This window comes from Anarrhichthys ocellatus, unplaced genomic scaffold (genome assembly GCF_004355925.1).
Source record: "Anarrhichthys ocellatus isolate YVR2014 unplaced genomic scaffold, GSC_Weel_1.0 scaffold22, whole genome shotgun sequence".
Lineage (NCBI taxonomy): Eukaryota > Metazoa > Chordata > Actinopteri > Perciformes > Anarhichadidae > Anarrhichthys > Anarrhichthys ocellatus.
Window position 1 is genome coordinate 1,286,398 of NW_022280052.1, and position 26,602 is coordinate 1,312,999.

The window sequence follows — 26,602 nt, forward strand, 5'->3', positions numbered from 1 at the left end:
ACACACACACACACACACACACACACACACACACACACACACACACATACAACTAGGTGACAATGATCGCAGTGCAGAAATACATTTGTAGGTGATCAAAAGGTGTTTGCTTGAGTGTGTGTGTGTGTATTCTGTACCTGTACATGAGATCTATCAGCATCTCAGGATCTTCCTGGTGCTCCTTCATCTTGACTGTGTCGGAGAGGATCATGTGCAGGTTGAACACAAGGTCCTGGACCTGGAAAAAAAGTAAATAAAATCAATCATCAAGTTGACAGTCCTCTAACCCTGTGATTTGATGGATGGATCTGTACCTGGTCTGGGAACGTGGTCTCCCTCAGCTCCAGATCCTCCTCTGCGTAGGTGAGGATGGTCTTCAGAGAGCGACGCAAAAACTCCTCGTTAAAATTCTGAGACGTTCCCACCAGCGAAGAAAGAGACATGGTCACTTGCATCTTCACTCTTGCGAAGTTCTGAAAGTGCAACCACAAAGAAAAGAAAGGTTCAAACTATCAACATCTTATCATAGCTACTGACTCTTGAGTGATAGATTAGGACTGCGAAGGAAGTCATTTTGAAAGGTGTGAAAGTCTGCCTGTGCTATAACAAAAGGAAATGATGCGTTCACCTGTAATTGGGCCACAAATAGATTGCCGATTGCAACGTTTGGTTTTGAACTAAATTGGGTGATGAAAAGTTAAAGAAAAATAGGAATAAACCAATATGAGAACATCGCGAAGAAATGGCTGAAAATAGTTCTTCATAATAACGGATTTAATCATTAGAACTGCAATCTGAGAGCGCAGACCTCCGTTGAGGCCATGCACTCTCTCACTAAAGCAAGTGAAAAATAATGAGTGTATTCACCCTCTTATTCAGACCCACTCTTAAATATTATGGCTTCTTCCTTTGCCAAACAGACAAACAAAGAGACCCGTAAACAAAACCTTCTTGGTGGAGGTAATTATAGCAGTGCTTTTACTGAAGTAATCAGATGCTTTTGAAGAAGAAGTGCTTGCTCTTTAACCTCATCATCCCGGGTTCATGAACAAATGTTGCTGTGAAACTGACAACACCACATTTTGAGTTGTAAATCTTCATTTCTCTCAGTTGTACTCACGTTGCCGATCTCAAAGTTCTGCCTCATGAGGAGGTAGAGGGAGGCGCTGGCGTGGGCCCTGATGGTGCTGATGCTGCTGCTGCAGCTCCTTAACAATCGCAAACACAGGTCGGCACACTGCTCCGTTTCCTCCTCGAACAGCAGTTCAGGGAACTACACAGGCGGAGAGAAACGCACCCAGATTGACACATTGCAAAAATAAAGTGCTGGAAGAAAATTGCGAGAACAACAAGTCCAGCGGTCTGACCTTCGACACCAGAGCTCTCTGTGTGGCAAAACAATGCTGGAGGTAGAGGGCGCTCTGGTTGCAGGCCATGCTGTGGAGCAACACCTTCAGCACCCCACCGAGGACACTCTCCTTGGACTCGGTCACCGATACCGTCTGAAGGGAGAGTGAAGCATATGCAGTTGTTATAGGAGCATGTGTGGGTTTGAGCACGCCCATGCATGTTAGCATTCTGCATGGGTAAATGCAGAAAGTCCCGGTGGCTTGCATACCTGTACAATGATCTCTAAAGTATCAAGAATAATTATGTTGGCCTCCGTCGCAAGGTTCCCATCAATCAGTGCTTCATGTTCCAACTCAGCTCTGGTCCTGCAGTCAAGAAACCAGAAAATATCGTCACACACTGATGACCGACTCCCAAATTATGATGCTGACGACGTTCAACCTTAAAAGTCGCACAAGCTTCCAATCACCACGTTAGTCATGAACAATGTAGGAGGAAAAAGGAATGTGCCGAGTAGCACCTCAGCCAACGATCTTGTTTTCATAAACTTTGATGGTATATGATATCTTTATACAACAGCCCAAAGTTGATACAAATAATAGGATTATTATTGTAATAAATAAATTGTATGCTACAAGATGTCTTTTAACCTCAAACACAGACCTCAGAAACAATGCATGCTGACCCACAGCTAGTTCAAACCTATAACTGCCCTCACCAGAGGGTAAAGATGTCTGAAGGCATTAAGGAGGCTGTTCTTCATCATTAAGTAAAAACAGCTAAGTAATCCATTCCTGGTCACTAGGGCTAAATACCTACATGTCCTCCGTGTTTGCTTTTTGCTGCAGCAACAACCAGGGAGACACATGAGTCACAACCCCAAAACAAGAAGCACACGGGTTAAAAAGCAAAAAAAAGACCCACTGCAACCAATACCAACCCTGAGACAGACACTGTTACCAGGACAGAGAGAATGATGGGATGGGATGGGATGGGGGGGGGAAATCAGGGGGTCTCTGTTGGTGCATTCATGTGCATGTGTGAACTTATTAGAAAGTCAAAATCGAGGAGAAATGAATCACAACATGGGTGTATCAGTGGCTAGAATAATGAATGTGGCTCACTCAAAACAAAGTTAATTAGGAAATCAAGACTTGTTTAAAGCGAGGTTAGTCAGCAGGACATCGAATACAAACTATTAAATTAATCTTGTGTCCGTGGTCACCGGCTGCCCACAAGCATGTGAATACACCATAAACGAGGAACTAAAGCAGGGGGAATTCAAAGGATCACACAGCAAAGGTGGAACATACAATACCTGATTGATCTGTGACTCCTACATACACACACAGCAATGTGAGAGAACAGATGGAAATCAACAAAAAACAAAGGCTGGAGCTGAATTTACAACAAGAACAGAGAGAAAAACCAAAAAATAAAAGCAACGTATTGTATCTTTTATCACCATTTGACAAAATAAGTGACATAAAATACAAAACTGTAGCTTTTGAGTGCATGCAACACAGATATCTGCAGCTGCTGGGCAAACATGGACATTATTTTGGTAATCATATTTAAATAAATCTGATTCTGTTCCTATGTAAATCAGTATGGAAAATGCTAAAACATATGGAAAGTTATGAAAAATAACAAACACTACTGAATGACATTTGGAGTGTTGATGGTTTTTATCTATTACTAGATGGACTTTAGCAGTGAGATCCTGATAAGAGGATAAAAGGATTTTCACTCTTCTAAACGACTGATTATACTTGGGGGGAAAAACACAGGTGGAGCTGAAGAGTTAAAGTGGGGACGGGCATTTTCACAACATTTATCGATTATGTTGTATACATCCTTTGTGTACTCTTATTTTATATATATGTGTGTGTGTGTCTTCCTTTAAAGAACAAAAACTACAGAACACAGTTCAGTGAATAATCAGCTTTGGTGGTCTTGGGAGTATCTTTGAAGCTTTTATGAGACATAAAGTAAGAATTCTGAAGTGTTATTGAGAGCGTACTTGTCCATCTTTTCACTGTTTTGTCTCCAGTGGGTCATGTCCTTCCTCCATCGCAGGTTCTCCTGACTGCCAAAAGCACTGCCAGATGGACTCCGCTCTAAATGGTGGGGAAAGGATTGTTTACTCTTTTATTGGTGGTGAAAGAAGGTATGTGTACACAGAGAAACGTGACTGACTTTGGCTGAATGTCTGTAGTTGGATGTACTATTAAAGTGGTGGGTGGAGAGCAGGATACACCGCGTGTCTGTTGTTAAAATACACGACCTCTTCCTTCTATAGTACTTATTGTTTTAGCCTTACTTTGTGGGTCTTTATGCATCTGTGTGTGCTTCCAAATATTGGTGTGCATGTACAAGTGCTGAGATGTGTTACCCTACCTAGCTGTCCGCGGCTGCGTCGCACCATCTCCTGTCTGGCACCAATGCTGCCCAGTATGGCCTCCTCCAGCTTGGCCTTCATGTCTTTGGACTTCTTAAAGGTCAGGCTGTTCATCCGTTCGAATGCCTTCTTCCCCTGCATGGTGAACACAACATGGGCCTTGTATCCATGAGGCAGAGGATGAGTGGACGGACAGAGAACACAGCGAGGAAGTTATTTGCACCACAGCACTCAGCAAGCAAAGCATGTCTGAAGCAGACAAGCAAATATGCAAGAAAAAGCAAACAGCGAGCAGATAGCGTATCAGAAAGGGAAACACAGAAATAAATGCATGATAAAGCGTAGAGAGCAGCAAGTTGTCTGCTTTTACTATTTTATCACCACCTTCAGCGTGCAAAGCACATTAACTGCAGAGATGCTTGTTCTGAATGCAAAGGGATAGTGCTAACTAATCATCCACAGAAGCTTTCGAAAAACATACTGAATCAGCTGAAATTAGCCTAAAATACATCCTATTTGTGGGATGTGAATTTAAAAGAACAAACGCTGAATAGACGGGCACACTCAACACACCTAACCCTCTGTTTGCCCTTGACCACCATACAGTGGTTTATTAGTCTTGTCACACTTAGGTGTATTCACTGTCGATGTTACCTTGTACTCAAAGCAGGACACGCAGAGGTAAAGGAGATCCAGCAGGCGGTTGAGCTGGGACACCGACAGGTCTGTGAACCACTTCTGTAACACCATCTCATCGGCATTCTTCAACACCCACAGCAGACAGATGAGCAGACTGCGACTTGACTCGGCCGAGAAGCTCCCGTGCTGACGACTCGCCTGGAGAGATGGACGACAAGGAATGAACAGGGAGGAAAGAACACAAAGGACCAAAACGAACACAAAAGGTACGATAAGAAATGACGGCCTCGTGTTTGTTGACCAGTAGGAGGACTGTTCCATTAATGAATGTCAGATTATTGTCGCAAACCTGCGAGTTGAGCAAGAAGCTGCTTGGTCGGGACATTGGCGTCGGGGTGGAGGTGCCTGCTATGGCCATGGCGACAGTCTGGCTGATCATGCTGTTACCGTCTCCTTCTGCCTCTTCTCCACCGCTGCCCATTGCTGCTCCCTGGGGACCCGGCCGACCCCACTGGTTATGGGACTCTAGTGTCATTAAAAAAAACAGAGATAAGAAAGTTAACAAATGAACTGCAATTCGAGAAAATACACGAGTAATACCATTTGGACTGAAGTTCTATGGATGTAATAAAGACAAAAAGAGTGTTCATAAATATTGATGGGGAAAAAATCCAATAGACTGATCCCACCACATATAGAAACATGGCATTAACTGCTGTCTATGTAGTATGTACCCTCTCTTCCCTTTAGAAATACTATTTAAAAAAAAAAGTAAAACCGGTCTCACAAAATAGGCCAAATTGTATTCAGATCAAGCTTTATAACATGAGCTGAAGTGACTCTGGACCTACTGCCAATATTAAATCATTTATGAATGGGCCATTTAAATACAACCTCCAGGTCGAGGTATGGCAAGTTCACTAGGGTGGGTTAAAGGAGAGAAAAATAAATGCAATAGAGATGAACTGAGGTTGGAGATCAGGCACATTTTGTTATTGTGCAACATCCTTTGCAGGTCAAATGATAACCTTCTGAGTCACAATGTAACTTGTTTGAATAGCTGAGGTTATTTGGCATTTCGTCACATTATGTCTGAAGAGAGAGACCCTCGAGCCACAATGCAGCACGTCCCATTCACAGCTGGTAGGAAGCAAACAGCTGGATATAACATATATATAATATCAGACATTTGACAGTTGTGAGTGAAACAAGATAAAGAGACCAAAGAAAATACTGAACAACTAACATTTAATGTACACGTTAAAGCAGCTCCCAATCTTTACCTGTGAAGTCGTGGAGCTGTGTTAGTGTTTCCATGACGATGCCAATGAGCGGTAGGTAAAGCATGGCGACTCGGGCCTTGACCTCAGGATCGGCGTAGCGTGGGTCAGAGTCATGGCTGGACAGCAGGTTGTGAACCACACTCACCACTTTTTTATGTAGGCTAAACATTCTACAGCGAAACAGAAGAAGAAACAAATGTTTTTTGGGTTTTTTTGAAACAAGGAGAAAGGAACAAGTAGACATGGTGTTTTTAATTTAAAATGTAAGACGCACAATGGGTGAGAGACCAAGAGAACCTGCCCACATTCAACTTAACCATAACTCACTCACATGAACTCATGTCAGCATGCAAACAGGCTTATCGCTCACCAACAGATACAGAGGCTCTGACCTGAAAAGGTCACTTTCCTTTCTCTACAATATTAGGCAGTTTATTGGGAAGACACACACACACACACACACACACACACGCACACACACACACACACGAACACCCATTAATAAATCTGATATGTGATGACCCTTCAACTCGCATTCGCTCAGACATGAATTCTGTCTTTATAAAACGATCTTAATAAGTGTAGAAAGCATCCAAAGCAGACTGACCCTTCATTGTCTGGGTCCAGTATCACAGACAGTTCAGACAGTACCAGTCCGGCCAGATAATGCTGCTCTCTGAATGGGAGAGACAGCTCAAACATGTTGGCTATCTTCTGGTCATGGACATGTGTGGAGAACCCAGAGCTCTGTGGGAGAACACAGAACATTAATATTTGACTTGATTACTATGTTGGGGAGGAAGGTTGTTAAGCTTGCAGAAATGTCAGAAATTACAGCTAGTTTACACGATTTGTTTTGTAAGAGTAGGACTGTATCACTGGGAGCATGTCGTACAGGTATTATAATTTCCCTACAGCACTTTATGTCTGACCTGTGAAGTTGCTGAAGACACAGAGGGGGAAGGCGAGGCAGGCGGGGTCAGCAGACTGCAGGGCAGGTTTAGGGTGACGTAGTGTTCGTGGCTGCAAACAATTCTCAAGAAATCAAGCCTCAAAGACTCCAGGGTTGGGTTCTGCAGAGCATAAAGCTTTGTGGACACCTGGAGAGAGGAAACCGTAGAAATGAATTATTTGTTGTTGTTTTCCTAGTGCTGTGAGAAAACCTGAAAAATGCTGAAACTGAATAGCATGAAAGGTATGCTTCACGGCACCAGAATATAAATCAACAGGACAATATCTGGCAGGAGCCTCCAATAAATAATACACATACTAAAAGGACATTTACATTCCTATAGGGGAGCCACACTAATTAATTTGCATACTTCTCACTCTTCTATCTGATTGTTAATTGGCCCTTTAGGTATGCTTTTCTCTTCACTCGTACTAATCTAAATCTGTATTATCTATTATTCTTGTTTATGAAAAAACACAGTCATACAATAAAATGATATAATTGTGAATCTAAATAAGGCATTTACCTGTTTCCAGTATGCCCTGATGAGGGTGAAGACAAAGCCCCGGTCCATGACTGACAGCAAGTCGTTGAGGAAGAAGGCCAGACTCGTGTTCAGTCTCTCCACCAACTCCAGGTCCTGATCAGATGAGATTCATGTCTTAAAAAGTTTCCAGAGTTGGCGGTTTGAACAGGATTTATGCTTTGCGACAGTTTTAAAGTCATTGAAACAATATCATCCACAAAAAGGATGATATGGGGCATCCATTTGAGGGGGCAAACTTATTAAAACACATTATGAAAGCCAGAAGCAAACAACTTGGAAACAAATTTGTCAAATACAGACAACATTAAAGGGATTAATTTGTCAAATTCTTATATTCCCTAAATCCCCATGATATTCCAGCTGCGTGCTGATTGGGAACAGTTCACCAGGCGGTTACTTACCTTCTGGAAGCGAGACACAATGTCACCAGCGATGGTGCTGACCAGTGCTGTAATGTCATCCATGAAGCGTTCTGGGAAACGGTTCTTCCTGGGTGACTCTAAGCGGTCAGTGAAGTACAGGTGGTGGATAATGCTTTTAACCTGCGGTAAAAAGGTAAAAAAATGTTTGCCACGTGAAAACTACTGCACTGTACACACAAGACACATCCATCCATCTAAGTCCAAGCTGTTTTAAGTGTAAAATTGTGGTTCTTTACCATGAGTTCAAAGAAAAACCAGGCCTGTTGTAGAGCTCCATCCCTGACGCTCCCACTGCTCACCACCCACTGGAGGGCCAATTCCTCATGGAAGAGCTGAAGAGAACAGGAAAGTAGAAAACAGAGACAAAGAAGTGGAGAAGGAGAGAAAGAGAAAGAGAAGGAGAGGCAACAAAGCCAGACAGAGAGAATGTGAGGCACCAGGAGAAGTATCCCTGTCCATCTTGAATGAAAATATACTTAAATCTACATGTTGTGAACAGATCATTCTATATAAATATACTGTTGAATGAATTCCGAAGTGTATTTACTTAATGGTAAATATGACATGAAATGAAAGTTATTTAAGCAGGTTCAGTTAAAAATGATTAGCAATTCTAACTTAAAGAATAATACAGTCCAGTAAAGCTCCTGCACCCGCAACACTGAAAAATAATATGATTAAAGGCAAAGTGAGGTTTAACCAAAACACTTTATATATAGACATATTACAGTAAGGGCTACCAACTCAAAACAGAGACATTCATTAAAAGTAATAAGAAATAATAATAATATAATTGATGGTTGTGTGCAACAACTTTCATTTTTGTGAAATGATGAAAGATGCACTCTTATCACCATGCAAATTATAGTATTTAATGATGTAACTTACTGATAATCTAATGATATCCAACTATAAAGTAAGGAATCTCTGCCTGTCTGTCTGTTCTTTGTACATCTGGAGAACTGCTCATCTGATCTACTTCACACTCGACAGGTGTCTTGCTGGGGGCTCAAGGGAGTGGTACATGTAAATCTATTTACTATTAATAATAAAACTATTTATACCGACAGTAAGTCCTGCCTTACAATTCTTACTTCAAGTGAAGAGTGTATTTTTTTTACCAGTGTTTTCTGACTGCGAGTCGAGCCACGACTCGGCTGTGTGACGTAACTACTGAATGTCTGGCAGGTGTATTGCTGAGGACCAAATAAAGCCCAGTGTTGAGTGTGAAGGTGTTCATATGAGCAGCAACACCACTGGTCCATTCTGAACTGGTTGAACTGGTTTTGAAAGGGCAACGCACTAGTCGGTATTTTCCCGTGTGCATGGGAGGTTTTTTGCATGGGGAGAAGAATTTATTCTTCTTCATTTCTTTTACGAATAACGCATCAGTAACATATATTTAGGTGTGTGAGTTTGTGCAAATCCAACATCTAACAGTCTGGCTAACACACCAACTCTTGTACAGTCTGGCAAGTCTTCCTTAATCATGTTGACATAGCGTAAAGTTTAGGAAGGACAAGGAGCTGATTCATTTACACATTTATAATCTTATAAACATCATCTTTATATTGTATCCTCATCCTTACTATCCTCTAGACGTTGTGTGTATTTTACTAGAGACATGATCTCTATATCTGTAAAGTAGTCAATATTGCTCAGCATAAATAACCTGAAATCATTTTTCAGTGATACTACTTCTATCATAAACCTTTGCAGCAGACTGTATCCTGATAGCTACCTAACTAACAACATGTTACAGAACCCTTTTGCACCCAATGACCCAGTGCATTGTGCACAATGAAAGGAGACTTCCCAGACTAAGTTAGCCAGACTACAACCAACATTCATGTCACACGAAAAACGCATCGACACATTCGGAACAAGAGGCAGATCAGCAGCAACATTCAGCATTCAACTGACTCCACAACCACCAAATACTACATCAACCCATCCAGAGGCACACATCCACAGACAAGACAGGCGAAGGAGGCGAATGAAGAGGTGGGCGGGGTCGGCTCCTCCCCCAGTGCAAGTGGCTCTACCTTTTTTGTGGGCAACCGTCCTGTTAAAGTTTGCAAGAAACTGGCGCTCTCAGTGTGCGAAGACATGCGATTGCCACAGCGCTCCATGGCCTATGGGTGGGATGAATGGAACGGTGACAACAAGGTTAGTGGAGGAGCACCAGGAGAGGGGGGGGTTGCACCTTTTCAGCACACAGGGAAAATGTGTCTGCTGGGTCACACACACATCCACGCACACATATGCACACTACACACTTTTTGTGATCTCTTGCACACACTTGTCACACATGGAGACAAAAACAATAAAGACACAGGACAGGGTCGCAACACTTAAAAGCGCGTTACCCATAATCTAAAACAGTCAGATACATTGGTAGTTTGAGTGCCTGACAGGAGGGGTGCAAAATGGCTGCATAAAGGGCCGCAAGATCAAGAGAAGACACTGTATTGGTTTTCGTTTCCTTGATGTTACAGCCATTGCTTAATGATGCGCCATTCTGCATCCATCCAGGCGAATACAATACTTCAAAGAAGGAAAATGGCATAAAGGTAAACAATGCTACAGTGTTAAAGGTATTTTCTTTAGTAGGTAGACTAACACAATGTTCCATCACAGGTTAAATGCTGGTAATGTGCGTGCTCTGTCAACGTTGGCACAATTCATTTTATGTTGCAATCTAGCTGTGATTTTATTACATATCGCTAATATGCAGAATTAATTCAATCCTGGTTTCTTGACAGTCACAACATTGGACGTGTAAATTAGTGACAAACAACTGATTATGTCATGGCAACTTAAAATGACATAACATCACATGAAGATGGAAAGTGAAGCGGACAAACGACCTCACTCATGTAGACGGACACACACTCACAGATATACCATGCTCCAGCGACAGAATGAATGCTATGTAGGGTAAGTAGAAAGTCATGCAGCGGTATTCACTAGTGACAGTGAGAGTGGAGACTATGAGGTTAAAGCAGAGGGAGTGAATAACTGTGTTAGAAGCAAAAAGGAGAAGAGGAAATAATAGAGGAAGAGAATTAATGAAAAAAATAATTACTCTGCAGATGAAGATGATTTCTTTAACACTACTCTTTTTCTCTAAAACTCCAACAATCCTCTGTTAAATATAGGATAAGATCACAGTACGTCTTGGTTTTGGGTTTTGCAATGATGGACTACTGTAAAACCAAAACTGCAGGCAAGCTGGTCATAGAAAAACAGAGAGGAATACTATGTCCAAGAAATTACTGCTATGAATAACTCAGATAAATTGGCCCTGAATTATTTGGATTTCATGCAAGTACTGAGAAAAAGGGAGGTGTTAGATATGGTAAGTGAAGAGGGATGACACCTGAGACTGGGAGATAAAGGGTCACAGAGGCGGCTGTGACTCCCGTGTATGGGATCATGGGAGGGTTGTGATTTTAAGTTTACAAGAATACTGTCATACTCAGACGTTTTGGTCTTTTATGTATTAGTGGTACTCTCCTCACTTTGAATATGGTTTAGAAATCATTTTTTGGAGAAAGTTAGCAATCATAGTTGTGTGACTTAAAACATAGCTTCATGGTGTGTTGAGTCTACAAATGAAAGATGTGATCAGGACTACACAAAAGGGATATGGATTGGCACAACTCTCACCTCAGTAACTGACAAAGTACAAAAATAAACCAAAACTCTGAATATCCCAGTATTCCTTCAAGGTGAATAAGGTGAGTTGTTTTTTTGTAGTGAGGCAAAGTGGAGGACGGGGCATTCATAAAACCACCTGCATGGTTTCTGGAGCAGACACGGGGCTGGATCCCCAGGGGGCACTCTTACAGCCCATGGTGTGCACCCACGAGTTGGAGCGGTCTAAGCCCTAGGCGTGCCAAGGTCAAAGGACGCAAGGCAGGCGGGAAGCAAGGGAACGAGCAAGCAGCACGGGGGAAGGAGGAGGGAAGGAATAATGACAGGTTAAAGAGGTTCAGAAGTCAGGACTGCTGGTAGATGCCAAGGGACCAAAACAGGTTAGCTGTCAGTAAATTAAAAACCATCACCACAGAGGAGCAAAGCACATAGGTTCTCTCTCTCCCTTTCTTTCTCCGTGTAAGAAATAACTTCCCCTCCATCAGAGAGAAGAAAAGAAAGGTTTAGTTAAGAATTAGCAGCAAAGGGAACATTCATCAAACAAGGGGCTGCATTCACTCACTGCTCTGGTACTTTTGGGTTAAAAAAAAAACAATTTAACAAGGACAGTCACAAATAAAAACAAGACAAATTAAATGTAATAAAAAGAAACAAAAACAGTCAAGAGTGATAAGGCTAAGACATTAATAATGACAAATGTCACAATGTGCCGTTGTATCTTCCCGACAGCATCTGCTTTCTGTACACTAAACGTCTCTTGTGGCTTTCACAACCTGCATACACGGAGCACTGTGTGCTTGCGTGTATATGTGTGTCAGGTTGCTGTTACAGCGGTTAGACAGATAAGACGTCCAATCTCATGTTTACACATTGGTTATACAGTTTACAAGTGATAGAATATCTCCCTGAGACAGTGTGTGCACATGGTAGGCCTCTGCCTTGATGTGGTCTCAGAACTATGGAGTAGAGGTCAGTACAATCACTTAACATGCACGTGTCTCAAATACAACACAAGTCAATGAGGGACTACTTAATATTTAACCCTGATATCTGACAACCACGTGCAGTGTGGGCGAACCAAATATTGCAATTGGGTTAAGTGCCAAAAAACATGAATTACTTATGCATAACTAAAGACATTCTTTTGGTGAACGTACCTTGCTGCCAATGATGGCGCGAACCTCGTCGTCAGGAGAGGTGGGTGTACCCGAGATGTCAGGGTTACTGTTGCTGAGGCTACGGGAGCGGTTAAGGTTGAGGCTGGCTGGTCGGATAGCTGAGCGAGCCATCGTAGCGTAGTGAACCGAACCTCCCAACCCTCCCGGGCCTAGACCAACACACAGAGGAAGGACAATGGAACAATCGGGATGTGATTGGGAGGAAAAACTACTTCTACCAAATCATTGTGTTTCCACTGACATGATGATGGCATGTTAACTCTGCTGCCAATGCACACATTTGAGTTCGTACCAACCCTGCCTCTTATCCAAAGGAAAACACAACCCTTCATCTTGCATGTGGTGAACACACACAGGTTCTAAGCATATTTATCCGAGAGTGATTATAGTTCCATGGAGCAACCAAAGAGTCCTGGCAGTGGATGGTTAGATAGTTATTACAGGACTGATTGCAGGAAATAATCTATTTCTGCTCAAATGCTCGACCAAAAGGGAATATTACCTTCGTCTTTTGAAATTTAGAGGGACGAATAATTGCACACAGATTAGGATGTACAGTGGTGGGCCATATCTACCTGTTACAGATGAGTTGGGGTCTGTGTTGGGCAGGCAGAAGACAAAATGGATGTAGGAGGAAAAAAACAAAAGATAAAAAGAAATGGAGGAAGAAAAATTATGGCGGGTAGGTTTGATAATAAGAAACCCAGTGAAGGCGAGTTGGGTGAAGTTAACTTAAAAAGGAGAAACAGAAAAACAGGTATAGAATAAAGAAAAATGTGAGCTGGTTAACTGTATTGGCCGTAAAATACCTGGAGAGGGTGAATTGGGGTCAGTGCTGGGCAAGCGGAAGACATAGTGGATGTAAGAGGACAGCAGGCCGTTACGGCCGTGCATGTCCTGGCTGGTGTCCAAGTACTTATGAAGCCGGTTCACTATGGATGCCATGACCTCGAAGGATGCCTGGCCCAGATTCACTGAACACACAGAGACAGACAGAAGCAAAGTGACACATGTGCAAAAATGCAGAGATGGACAAATAGATGGCTACGCACAAAGTTACAGTATCTGTGTGTGTGTGTGTACACAGCATGAGCCACAAGACATATATTTGCATAACTAGTTAGACTTTGATTATGATTTAGTAAAAAAAAAAAAAAATCTTTGTATTTTTCCTTTATATTTATTCCTATTAATTACATTTAAGACAATTTCCTCACAGTAATTAAATACCTTCAATTTCAAACTTCAAACATCGTGTATACACGTCTCTACAACATACACCTATTAAACTCATCATTACCAGTTCCCAAAAAGTACAAAAATACTTCCACGACAAATACATTTTCTGCTCATATTGACGTCGAGTGGAAGCAGATGCAGCGGTGACGAACTTTAGCTTGACACAACGAGTAGAAAATTGTATCCCTGTTGCCATGACCAAATTTAGGAAAACCATTAACCTTAACTTATATTCATCATTTCTGTAAATAAAAAACGTAAAAATCTTCAACTTGAAGTTGCCCAATTGATAATAATTCTACTTTGCAGATTTACCAGCAGCCCTAAGCTGTACTAAAATCACTGTGTGATCACGGGCTTTTAGGTTTAGTGAAAAGCATTATCATACCTATCTGCCCAGCAATTACTGGCGGCCGCACTACCATCAACACCAACTTGTCGAGTAGAAGGTGAAGGAATCGAACCACTGGCTCCAGCTGGGAGGAGTTGAGCGCTGCAATGCTGGACTTGAGCTCGGCCTCCAGGTTGTTCTCCATGATGCGCATGTCTCCTATCCTGACCGGGAACATGTGCTCGTCCAGGGCGTGTACCAAGGCAAAGAATTTATCCAGGTACTGGTCCTGGAAAGGGAGAGGGAGAAATTGGTTGGCAAAGCAAATGCAAGACAATGCAGGAGTGGGGGATATAGAAAGAGAGAATAGAATAGAAGAGAAGAAAAGAGAGCGAAAGATGGATGGTAGAAAAGAAGGCAAAAAGAAGAACCATAACAGTGTTAAAGGTGGCGATAGGTGAAGGAGAAAATGCGGGAAGGAAGTGGACAAATAGAAGTAAGCTTGGTTCTACTCATCTGTAAGTTGGCTCACCAACTGGAAACCACAAAACTGGTGTTACTACAAGAACACAGTAGAATCCAGCAAGTTTAATCTGTGCCAGGAGCTTTGATTTATGAGCACATTAGTTTGAGTTAGGCTCCTAGGGACCACAGTCAAGCCCCCCACACCCCAGCCGACACAGAGATGGAGTAGACCTCAGTAAATTACTGCCGAGGCGAGCTTCACCCACTAATGAACTGGTGCTGTGGAGGAATTACTGTGTAAATGTGAAAACACTGTGTGTTTGTTTCTCTATACTGAAATTCTAAACGATAACCTGCGGGATGCTTATAAAAATGATTCAACAGTAAAATTGCTCATCTTCATTCCTGAAAAGCAGCTTTTTTTTTTAAACACCTATACTTACATGCATGATATCAACAGGGAAGATGGGAAAGGGTGAATGGGATGAGACGGAGGTTAATCCTCAAATACTCCTAAACACTGTTAGCAAAACTACTGTACACAGCACCATTACCTGTGTGTGGATGGTTGAAGCAGTCACCACTTCCACATTAAATACTCCTCGATGGTTGTCCACCCACTTCATCCCAGGGAGAGGAACCTGAGGTACAACAATATCTGAGTAAATCTGTGCTGCTTTAGCAAAATTAACGTTTTTAGAAGAACATTACTGAGCATCCTGTAAATTCATATTTTTTCATACTTTTATACATTTCTTCATACTGTAAACAAACGTGCACACTTCAGTATCTTACGTCTGGTGAGAGAACAGAGTAGGACTGTGGTGGTTTCTCCAGAGACACGGGCAGACAGAAATGACCCGTCCGCACACGTCCACTCTGCAGCATCGGGATCCACTATAGACAGGGGACGAAAAAATGAATAGAAAGAGAACGCAGAGGACAAACAACACAGAGGATATTATTATTTCTCACTAAATTCACTGGTTAGACAAATACAAACAAGTAGAGCATGTGTGCTTTTGTATCCTGTCTTGAAACACTTTTTTTTTTGTCTTTGGCTTTTGACTCTATGAGAGCTGCTCTGCTTAACTCTCTTTTTTCCTACCGTGTATCCCACAGGAGTCTCCAGGGGTGTGTTCTGCTTCTGCTGGCAGCTGACGTGGTAAAAAGTGAAGAGGATGTGGTGGTGGTCCGACAGGGAGGCCGGCAGCTTGATCTTGATCTCATCATGAAAGTCAGGGGACCTGTTGACAGCAGTTAGCAACAACATTAAACTACTTAACAACAGTGTTACAGCTGCTTTATAATCAATAAGTCGATCTATTAGGAAAGACAGATATAATAGACGTGTTTCCGAACTACGCAGACAGTTAAATAGTTCCCCATCAACTGCCTCCTTGATACTGGTGTGCACATGTTTTTGAAGGGGGACCAAGTCAGTCATACATATCTCTCAGGTTCTACCATTGCTTTACAGAGGACAGATAGACTAGTACATTTCTATCAATGCATGTACAAATATGCAAATCAATTGAAAGCTCTATATACTATATTTTCAGCTGAGCCCATTTATAACTTGGGAATCTGTGTCTCAAGACAAGCCAAGTGATCTAAAAAGAAAGAAATGACATAACACATCATAACTCAGTTCAGTGAAATTATTTTTAGTCCTTCAGGAGGAAACATTGTCTGCAGGCCAATGCCAAGAAACAAACAACCCCCAACTACAGCAGGCCCGTCAACTAACCCACGAGGATCGCCTTACGGCTGAAGATGATCAAAACTGCTAAAGAAAAGGTCACAGAGGGGCCCTCATTTCTCCTGGGAACAAACATTTTGATTATGGACCAGAAAAAGAGAAATCCTAGAGGAACAGCACTATGAGCAACTTAAATCACAGAGGAAAAGATAGTGGGCTATTGGCTAAGCACATTACATCAAAGACCCAAGTAGATATTCACAAAGGTGGAAGTTTTCCAGATTCCAAAACATTTCTTATAATGGACAGTCTTCGTTCCTCGTCGTTCAATTTTGACAAGAGAAATATTGTGCCACTTCTGAGTGAAAAGCAGACTGTGATTGACCTGAAAGCACTTCTAAGTGCTGGATTACGTCCTGATGCATGGCGGTCCTGGTCACAGTGGTACATTATTCACAGATTGATTCAATTTTAGCCTTGAAGGTGTGACCCCTGGGTGACAAATGACAAACCACTGGATGTCGTAAAAACACCTGATAGTGGCGATAAAATATTAGAGACCCCTTCAGCTCTTATGTAGAGACGGAAGAAACATGTGCCAAGGACACCACTTTTCAATATCCAGAAGGTTCTTTAATGAACACCATCAAAGGCTGGTGGGGTAATAGGAAGTGTAAGATGTTACGGCGACGTTAAATTAAAGAAGGATATTTGCGATTTGAATTTTCAAATCTATCTCATGACAATCATGGAGACCATAAGGCGTAAGCATGTCAGATTTTCATGATACAGAATGATTGTTGTTGCTATAGAGCTTTAGTTAAAAATGTTTCATCACCATCCACTCTATAGAGACTACTATAAGGACAAAGAGCTTACCGGTTATGGTACACCACAGCGGTATAAGCTTCTTTAGCGAAATCTGCACAGCTGGACTTCCCAAATATCACCTAAGGAATAAAAGAAATACAATCATGAGGCCATATTATGATGAGTCATGACCATTTGTCAACATGTGTTTGCTAAGAGCATATCTGCTAGCATGCACACAGCTGTAGGACAAACCTGTGCTATGAAATGGCAAACGCCCTTAGTTGTCGACACAGTGACACATACTACTAAGATGACCGACTGGACTAATATAAATTCAGGGGTTTTCTTTTAACTTCTCATCATAGCGTACCGGCATTGCATTGCTTGGATCCTCTCCATTCATGAATTGCACTTTGACTGTGATGTTGCGGGCAGAGCCTTGGCGGTTGGCAAAGTTAAGACTCTGAGGGTTTACATACAGCAGATTCCTAAAAGACAGACATGTACACAGACACAGAGAAAACAAGGCACATCATAAATTATGTCATTGAATTAAGTGCACCAAGGAAATATGTCAATCTATAAAACATTTGGTTAATATACATAAAAAAGGTGTCCAATGTAAAATGACTGCAGAAAGTAGCAATAGCTTGACGCCACTAGAGGTTGAGCGATGGTCATCAAGAGATTAACCATCATATATATCATTTAAATTACATTGTACACTTGGTTTATTTTGCCTCACAACTAAACATATGTTGTAAGAAATTATTTCAAATATATTTTATTAATAAAATATAAGTGGTTAGGGGATTTTACAATCCTGATCATTATCGTTGTCACCAAAAGTGATGATATTGTACTGTCAAAAACACTGATGGGAAGGGAAAGGAGACTGCATAATAGGAAGTGCAAAGTCAGCCGGGATCAGCTGACAAACCGCAATGACGTAGTGGAGTCTGTGGGGGGGCGGCCCCACAGAGACCACAGCTGGAACCACAAGGAAGCGTGGGAATCTCTTTGATCTGATTATTAGAATCATTCCCTTCCTCTGTCGCTCTCTATCCTGCATGTCCGAACAACAACAATGGCAGCCTTAAAGTGGGTTGTTGAATTTGAACCGAAACAGACCCCAAGATGACTTCACTGTGAAAAAAATCTGAAATCCCCATAAAAGCAAAATGAGGAAGTGTCACTGATTGGTCAGTTCGTCTCATCAGATTCATCTTTGGTTAATCAGTAGACATGAATATTGTGAAAGCAAACTTGGTCTCCCAATAGACTCCCAACTGAACGATGACGGCTACCCACCTTCCCCATTCAGAGACCAGAGGCTACATAGGGGGACAGAGTCATGGTTTGCTGGCTCAACACAAAGGTCAGGATACGTTTCACACCAGTAGGCCAGGTAACAAAGGCACTCTCTAGTAATTCAGAGAGTGCAGAGAAGAAAGGGTAAATAAATAGCCAGTCTGCCTTGTTAATAGGACAAGATGTTGAAGGAGCCCCTAAATTATATTCAAAACTAGTTATACCCCCAAAGAATGTATTGAAAACACTGACTACAAAGCAGATAAAAATAGAAAGTATTTCAAAATTTAATTTAACATTGGAGGATTAGTATAATTTAACCCTTCTTGGTAAACCCAAGTGTCTGTTTCTTAAAAGCACAAGAATCGGTGAAGACATTTTCAAGAGGTTAGAGATCTGTTTAAGCTCAACTAAATACTAAAGATAATCTAATAATAGGATTACATGCCAAATCAGACCAGCGGCCTAAAGCAGGGGGGACCAATGGCCCCTCCCGCACTTCTTACACCCATCATGTTGATCTCAACTACACACCTGTAAAGCTTAGTGACTTCATCTTGCACGGTTGCGACACTATCAAAAGAGACAAGATCTGTCCACGGACAGACGAACAGACATTTTAACACAAAGTACCCCAAAGCGCCTCTGTGGTAGTTCCCGCTACAGTAGGTGTCTCCAGGACCACATTTTGCCAGCCACACACCATCACGGCTGGTAATAAACAGACAGCTGATGACAGACTGACTCAGCCAATTAGGTGCGACAATAGTGAGTGAATGTGACATTTATTTTCACCTTGTGGTAAACAAAGGATGGGGTGGTGGAAGGTATCCACAACCGTGGAACAAAGAACCTAGTCACAGCATGTTCGGAGCAGTCCTCTCACACAGAGGTCAGCACAAGAGGGGATCAATGCAATATATTAAAAAAGGTACAAATAAAATATCTCAGAGATAACGGATAGTAAGAATGAAAATAATCAGTATAGCTACATTATGGACTATAGACATTTTTAATCAAATAAGAATGCACAAAGTTAGTGGTCACAAAATATGATAACATGCACAAAACAGAGGACAGATCCTGTCACTTAAGACTGCTGAGGTGGTTTAATGCAGATTTATCAGGTGGAAAATTCCAAAGCAAATTTTAAACTTGTACAGAACTTGCCAGCTCCTCAGAGAAAGGCCCCAGCAGGCCATGTGAGGTTCAAACCCTGAACCTCCTTGACGCTAAGCCACAACGCTAACCACTGTGCTGGCATGACAGCTGGTACTGAATATCAGTACCAGCTTTATGCTGATCAAGCAAATTCCTGGCACATTCACTCATTCAATTTTCTATAGGACCCTTTCTTTATGCTCCGTCCATATGAAAAAAGTAGCAGTCCCTCATTACAGAGAACTGAGCTAATCCATCCATAAAACCGCAAATGACTAGAGAAAGCTTATTAAGATGACTGTGTGGTATTTTAACGTGCACTGTAACAGCCGGAGTGCCAACATGTTTTTTTCATACCACATAACAGAACACGCTAACTTTAGAGGTTGGGAACCATGCAGCATTGAGTGCCAAAAGTATAAATATTTATTTTCCAATTAAATACTACACCAAGTCATTTCACTGATTACTTCCTCCTCCCTCTCTAACTGAAGGTGGATATACTGTATTTCACCAACATGTCAGGTCTGCGTGAAACAACTTATGAAGAATTTCCTGTAAAAACAGTTTTCAACGACAGAACGGAAAGAACCTTTCCAAGCTGCAAGCTAATCAGTAAACTATACAGTATATTCCACGTCTCATTGCTGGTGGTATTAAAACATATATCACATAAGGCATAGCAAACTTTAAAAAAAAAAAAAAAAGACAAGGGTTGAGCGATAAAACCAAGATGATGAGTACACACTGTCTGAACTCTCCAACATAATTCATGCACAGTAGCTCAACCCTGGCACAGATGACAGGCTCACTCCCCTCCTCACACAAAGAGAGAGGGAGGGGGGGGGGAAGAGAGAGAGAGGGAGGGAGAGACAGACACACAGAGAGAGAGAGAGAGAGAGAGAGAGAGAGAGAGACAGACACAGAGAGAGACTGGTGCTGGGCTGATTCAGCACGAGGCTAAATCAAAGCCAGGAGCATTAATTACACACAGCATTATCAATCAGAGCAAAGTGTGTGCAGGGTTATAAGGTTTGAGATTGATCGGTCTGACAATCCATCAAAAACCTGTGGTGGCCATTGTTGGCTTTCTGCTGATCAGCTAAAGCTCTGCACCACAGATGGAGAACAGGGTAGGGTGTGGTATAGAGAGGAGATTGGGGTTAAATGGGCAGTGGAGAAGAGGGGAGGGGGGCGGGTGTATGTCATTTGCTCACTGCTGTGATTTGTTTGTTCAGGAGAGGGAGGGCTCGAGAGGGATTTGGAAGGAGGTGGGGGTACAGAGTTAAAACATAGTAGGGTTTAATGATCAGCTAATCCCCCCCCTCCTCTACCGAGAGGGCAGTATATAACACAGGGCAGCCTGCTGCTCTCCCTTCATTTTAACAGCAAAGAAGTCTGGGCTACAGGCAGAGGGAGAGAGTGGAGTGAGCAGAGGAAAGCAGGAGCAGTGCTAGAAATTATTTCATAATCACAGGATTGGACAAGAAAGTCATGATGAAGCTGTTTTGCCTGTTGCTGCTGCTAGCTAGTCCAACAGCCGCCATCCCTCTAGAGTCGTCGGGTAGAGAGAGGTTCCCCACCCTGCCCTCCCAGGCCCTTGCCACAGCACCAAGCCCAACCGAGGAAAAGTCTCGCTTCGCCATGCTGGATGACGTTCGTCTACTCGCAAACGGCCTACTTCAGCTCGGCCAGAGCCTACGAGAGTTCGTCCACAAGACCAAGGGCCAAATCAACGACATCTTCCAAAAGTTGAACATTTTCGACCGCTCTTTCTACCAGCTCTCGGTGGTCACGTCCGAGATCAAGGAGGAGGAGGAAGAGCTGAAGAAGACCACAAATTTCTTGAAGGCCAACAACGAGGAGATCAAGAACTTGTCGATGGAAATCAACTCTAAGATCAACGGCATCCTTCAGGATCGCACGCAGCTGCAGAGCCAGGTGGGGAACCTGGAGGAGCAGCTGAAGGGACTGTCGCAGAGCATTTTCCCCGTTGATCAGCTTAGTGAAATGACAACGCTCAAGGTAAAAGTGCACCAAAACTTTCTCTCGACTCCAGCAAAGAATATAAATGCATTTCATGTACTCTACTAATGACTCAAAGCAATTTGCCCTATGTGATAACTTTTAATTTGATATGACAATGATTTATTGCTGTATTACAGTAAGGATTATTGATAAACCGTTGTATTATTGTTTTAGACTTTGTCAAAATACGGTATGTGAGAAATATGGGCTGTTGGATTGTGCAAATGATAACCGGTATAAGAAAAACAAAGTGATTTGCATGTTCTGTTGTTTTGCGGGGCCAATAGTTGTGGTTTTTCCATGTTATTACTGAATTAACAATTATACTCATTTAACAAAGTACATGTTGGAGAAAAAACTGATATTCAACCTGTAGTCAACAATTTCTTTGACTCATGTGACTCAACAGGTGCAAACGTTGTAAAATACAACAAATGTTGTATGGATCGATAATGCTTATATTATGGTATTTTCAGGAAGTGATCGACTCTCAAGAGAAAACAATTACCAGTCTGCTGAAAGCTGTGAAAGAGCAGCACGATCAGCTTGACAACCAGAAAATCAAGATTCTAAACCTGGAGGAAAAGGTAGACGACTATTCAACAGGAGTTCACGACATTCTGTCTTTAAAGGCCAAACATCTGCCATCAGTGAGAACTTGCTTCCTGTGAGAATGAAAGGGAAACTGCTTCTTACGGAGCCGCCAAGATAATTTAACGTCACAGATGTATTTGCATTCTCTTGCAGCTAAGCGATGACAGCTTTCAAGAGACAGTCGATAAGCCAATGGATTTAGACCCTGCAGCGCCTGATATGTTTGAATATCTGACAGGAAACTCAACTGACCTGGACGTGAATGGTAACATTTTATTGGAATGTATTATCAGTTAATCAAAATGTTGGCATAAATATTAAATGCTCAAAAGGAGAAGGTTGGGGGGGAAATTGAATGTATGATTTTGTTAATTGTGTTTCAGACCTCCCAGTGGACTGCAGTGAGTTGTTTAACAAAGGAGAGACCAAAAGTGGACTCTATGTTATCAAGCCAAACCAATCCGAGCCATTCAATGTTTACTGCGAAATGGGTTTAGGTGAGTGAGACCACAGCAATCGGAGTACAAGCAACAACATACCGTTTCTGTATTCACAAGCACTTACAATTACAAGATCAAGTATTGCCATTCATGCAGGTTTCCAATCAACAAGCGATGAACAATAAACAAAAGCTTATCAAGCCAGATAGCCACAGCAGCAGGTTATCAAAAAGGGCAGACAATGGGGTGGATATCCCCTTCACGGCATCTATAGCCATTTTAGATAACAGGCCAGCATTCTGGTTGCAAAAAAAATGCATGACGTGTAACACAACACTGTTAGCTTCTAGAGTGTGTTTGGTGCCTGGAGTCCCACTATGCTAACTGTGACGTGGATTCGGACTCTGTGCCGCCGCCTTAATGGCGTTAAAAAAAACTCTGTCACCCCATTCTGTTTGTACCTTGTTTCTTGATCCTTGTGTAAACTGTTGTGTGGCTAGTACAACAGTAACTTGACTTGCAATGTATTGCTAATCCATTCTATAGATGGGGGTTCAACTGTGATCCAACGCAGGGCAGATGATTCAGTGGATTTTGACAAGACATGGGAAGAGTATGAGAAAGGCTTTGGAGATCTGGAAAGTGAGTACTTATTTAACTTTGCATTGAATTCAGCATATGCCATTTGCAAAAACTATACACATTTGGATTTAGATATTTTCCTTTGAAGGGTTACACTCCATTTTTCTCAGACTTTTTGGTCAGGGGGGACGATTGCAAGTACTTCCTGTAAGCCTGGTCATAGGAAATAGTAATTGTTACATATCAGTCCTGAACTGAAGACGTGACTTCCTGTATTGTCTGATTACAAAGCAAGTTTTGGCAGCTGTCCCTGCGGCACTTACTGGCTCAGACAGCCAGTCATATTGTAGGTGCAGTCATGTACCATTCCAAAGTAAAGGCCCCTACAGCCGTGAATTTTAGTTCTGCTACCTACCTAATGATTATACCTCACAGTTTGGAGCAGCAATCCACCACAATGCCAAAGGAAACAAGTGTATAGACGTGCATGTCTACACTGATTACAGATGGGTGTCTCTAAGTGTATTGGCGACAAGTAGAAAGTGACAAATTTCTGAACAAAAACAGCAGTGTGAGAAAATACCAATGTCAATACTAAAAAAAGTGCTCCTAGGAATTTCCTATTTCAGATGAATTGTACATTTCTGTGGATGGTACACAAGAGACACAATACGCCAAAAGGTGATCAGTTATTTCTTATCCCATGAACAATCTTTCCACAGAAATCAATCTATAACCTCCGGAGACTCACTGCTAACAGACAAAAATGTTTTTTCACATAAAATAACTACATCCTAACAAGTTCAAAACTGACTATTATGCTATGCAGAGGACTTCTGGTTGGGCTTGAAGAAGATCCACAGCTTCACTCAGCAGGGAGTTTACATCCTGCGTATTGACTTGGACGACTGGAAGGATGGGAAGCACTGGGCTGAGTATCGCTTTTCATTGGAGGGTTCCTCCAAGGGCTATACCCTTCACGTGAGCCACTTCTCTGGTGACCTGCCTGATGCCATGGCCAACAGAACCAGCATGAGATTCTCCACCAAAGACAGAAACAAGGACAACCACCGGAACTCCAACTGCGCTCGCAGTTACACAGGTAAAGAGTTTTTACAGGCCGATTCAGAGATGGTACATTTTCTTAAGACCAAGTTGTGTTAATATAATTTATGTCTCTTGTCCTGGCCCTTTGGCAGGTGGTTGGTGGTTCAACGCTTGCAGAGAGAACAACCTTAATGGAAGGTATTCATGGTTGAGGGCAAAAGGACGCTCTATGAGACGGAAGGCCATTTACTGGAAGCCTGGCACAGGGTCCTCATATTCCCTCAAGATGACCAAAATCACCATACGACCAGCCCCCGCTGCTGAAAGCTTCAATTGAACCCCACAAGTCATACCTTTTTCTTACAACACCACTGACATTTTCCACAAACATTGATCAAATCCAACACTCAGCCAAAAAGTTCTATTGAAGTGGAACGTGACATAACACCGACACATTCTCAGTTTATCTGCATCATTAAGTTGATTGCTTGCGTACAGTGTTTTTGTCGAAGGCGGGTGCTGACCAACCAATAACAGGCCACAAAATTTCAGAAATTGCTGACCTGTCACAATGATGCAACCGTGCCATACAGGTCATTAACCTATTGGGTATAATCAAGCAAGGACGGTAGAATTGTCATGTTGCAACATCTGCAATCATTTGCAAAAATGGATATACCCGTTTCAGTGCTGGCTGTGAAATGCAACAGTACTGCAGTAGGAAAGAAAACTAAGGAGAGATTACGAAGCAGTTCTAAAAGCTGAGATTGCTGGGCTGGAACAGAGAACTTAAATGTATTTGACAGCTTCTATGTTGACAAAGCTATTTGAAATGAATATTATCTTTGTGATGTGAAACTGTTTCATGTTTCCAACAGGTTATTACGTAAGGCATGCACATTATATAAGTCAATGTTCAAGAGAAACACTGCATCTCCAACATCTCAAAAGGTGTCCATTCTAGTGATTTGGTTTTTCCAATGAACGTCATTTTTCTGCAGATATTTTACACTGATTCATCCCTAGTTTCATGGAACACAATCCACAGAGTGGGGACAATATCAGCAGTCAAATACTGTACAAAATGAGAGAAAGAGAGCTTTGGCAGCACAATGATGAGGGTTTTTGCTTTGTTTGTTCTATTTTTTTTACTCTGTAAAGTATTTAAACAATTTCATGCTATATCATCACTTCTGCTGGTATTGTTAGAAAAACATAATTTCTGTGTATTTCCAAATGTATTGAGTCATATTGACTCTTGTCCATTATTACAATATAGCTGTAGCCTACTGTAAATGTGCCTCATACTAACACGCCATCCTAATAAGTAGCTATAAGCTCTAACAAAACATATTTATGAAGTCAAAATAAAAATCTTGTCTAAATGACAAACACGTTGTCAACAGTGTGTTGATCTATAACTTTGTATTGAACTCAATCAAATTGAATATAACTTTAGTATTATATGTACGATGAAATACTGCCATCACAGTCAGTAAGACAGTATACTCATTCAAAATTTAAAACAATCGCTAAAACAATATATTACTTAAAAATGTGGATGCCTCCATTTGCATGCTTCCACATTGCTATAATCTCCATAAACGTTTTGTGTTTTCCAGGTCAGGACCTGTATCGTCCTGCTTACGGCTCATAACCTTCATCAAGTTTAGTAACTGTTCAGGTTCTCAATGACGTCAGAGAGTATAGTCGACATATATATATACTCAAAGGAAAAGTACATCAAAGAACTAGGTTTACGAAGAAAAAAATATTGTGAACCCAGACAACTACCTTCGACATTTAAATAAGTAAAAGAATATTACAAATGCAATAATTAGGATTTCCTTTCACCTAGTTCTGCTGGCTCTCAACTAGGTCTGGCATTAGTTTATCTCCAATAGGAAGGCACCTGGTTATTTGCAGACAAACAAGGCCTGTGGTAGCACGGTCATGTCAGCAGCAACGTCTGGCAGTGGCAACATCTCTCAAAGTGACCTTTCCAGACACAGCACTTGTTCACATGGAACATGGACGCAGTACACTGGCAGTAAACAAAGAGGTGAACATTAACGAGACACAGTGTCAGACATCACTGTGCAAAGCTGGATTTGATTTCTGCAGCTTTAAGCTGTGTTCAGGCTTTGATTGAGGTTCACTACAGGGAGTTTGCATCCGGCTCATGGAGCATGTGGCGTTTTGCCTATTTTCACCTGTATTCTCTAACAGGCAATCAATGTAACTCTCAATAGAACAACAGCTGCTAGTAGTTATATCAATCTATAGTCCTTGGAAAAGTAAATCATTTCCAAGAAGGCAGTTAACTGTGAAAATTACAATTGAAATTTGACATTTGTACAGCCAACTGAGCTATGCCTGAATGACGGGTATGAGAGGGCTGTGTTTAAATACATTCCATATCCATTCATTCAAAAGTCGCTTTACAATGAAAACAGT

At 41.8% G+C, this 26,602-nt stretch overlaps 2 protein-coding genes across 22 annotated transcripts in view; one reads left to right on the forward strand and one right to left on the reverse strand.

Moving 5' to 3' along the window:
- Nucleotides 1-26,602, reverse strand: part of dock7 (dedicator of cytokinesis 7) — a 47,633-nt gene that overhangs the window by 9,770 nt on the left and 11,261 nt on the right. For 4 of the 21 annotated variants that reach the window (XM_031859341.1, XM_031859336.1, XM_031859335.1 and 1 more), the window contains exons 15-41: nt 17,353-17,470; nt 17,049-17,119; nt 15,576-15,714; nt 15,263-15,364; nt 15,022-15,108; nt 14,060-14,291; nt 13,242-13,406; nt 13,008-13,028; nt 12,412-12,581; nt 11,394-11,486; nt 9,640-9,729; nt 7,831-7,926; nt 7,574-7,714; nt 7,152-7,265; nt 6,606-6,773; nt 6,281-6,420; nt 5,674-5,843; nt 4,740-4,915; nt 4,406-4,588; nt 3,751-3,910; nt 3,374-3,470; nt 2,669-2,686; nt 1,619-1,715; nt 1,368-1,502; nt 1,121-1,273; nt 315-473; nt 138-238 (exon numbers count right to left, since the gene is read on the reverse strand). In XM_031859341.1, coding sequence (XP_031715201.1) covers nt 138-238; nt 315-473; nt 1,121-1,273; nt 1,368-1,502; nt 1,619-1,715; nt 2,669-2,686; nt 3,374-3,470; nt 3,751-3,910; nt 4,406-4,588; nt 4,740-4,915; nt 5,674-5,843; nt 6,281-6,420; nt 6,606-6,773; nt 7,152-7,265; nt 7,574-7,714; nt 7,831-7,926; nt 9,640-9,729; nt 11,394-11,486; nt 12,412-12,581; nt 13,008-13,028; nt 13,242-13,406; nt 14,060-14,291; nt 15,022-15,108; nt 15,263-15,364; nt 15,576-15,714; nt 17,049-17,119; nt 17,353-17,470 — 3,396 coding nt within the window. The remainder of the gene's footprint in view (nt 1-137; nt 239-314; nt 474-1,120; nt 1,274-1,367; nt 1,503-1,618; nt 1,716-2,668; nt 2,687-3,373; nt 3,471-3,750; nt 3,911-4,405; nt 4,589-4,739; nt 4,916-5,673; nt 5,844-6,280; nt 6,421-6,605; nt 6,774-7,151; nt 7,266-7,573; nt 7,715-7,830; nt 7,927-9,639; nt 9,730-11,393; nt 11,487-12,411; nt 12,582-13,007; nt 13,029-13,241; nt 13,407-14,059; nt 14,292-15,021; nt 15,109-15,262; nt 15,365-15,575; nt 15,715-17,048; nt 17,120-17,352; nt 17,471-26,602) is intronic. The other 17 variants (XM_031859345.1, XM_031859342.1, XM_031859339.1 and 14 more) reach the window with 12 other exon arrangements.
- On the forward strand, nt 20,807-26,569 carry angptl3 (angiopoietin-like 3). Its single transcript, XM_031859358.1, has 7 exons — nt 20,807-21,479; nt 21,959-22,069; nt 22,230-22,341; nt 22,460-22,573; nt 23,063-23,158; nt 23,928-24,200; nt 24,298-26,569. Exons 1-7 carry the CDS (start codon nt 20,949-20,951, stop codon nt 24,480-24,482), a joined length of 1,422 nt encoding a protein of 473 aa, XP_031715218.1. The 5' UTR covers nt 20,807-20,948; the 3' UTR covers nt 24,483-26,569.

Bases quoted from the DNA above. Each gene is read 5' to 3' on its own strand.
- angptl3 (XM_031859358.1), top strand. From the start codon at position 20,949: ATGATGAAGCTGTTTTGCCTGTTGCTGCTGCTAGCTAGTCCAACAGCC. The intron at 22,574-23,062 runs GTGAGTGAGACC...TCCATTCTATAG, and splicing joins TTACTGCGAAATGGGTTTAG to ATGGGGGTTCAACTGTGATC. The intron at 24,201-24,297 runs GTAAAGAGTTTT...GCCCTTTGGCAG, and splicing joins CTGCGCTCGCAGTTACACAG to GTGGTTGGTGGTTCAACGCT.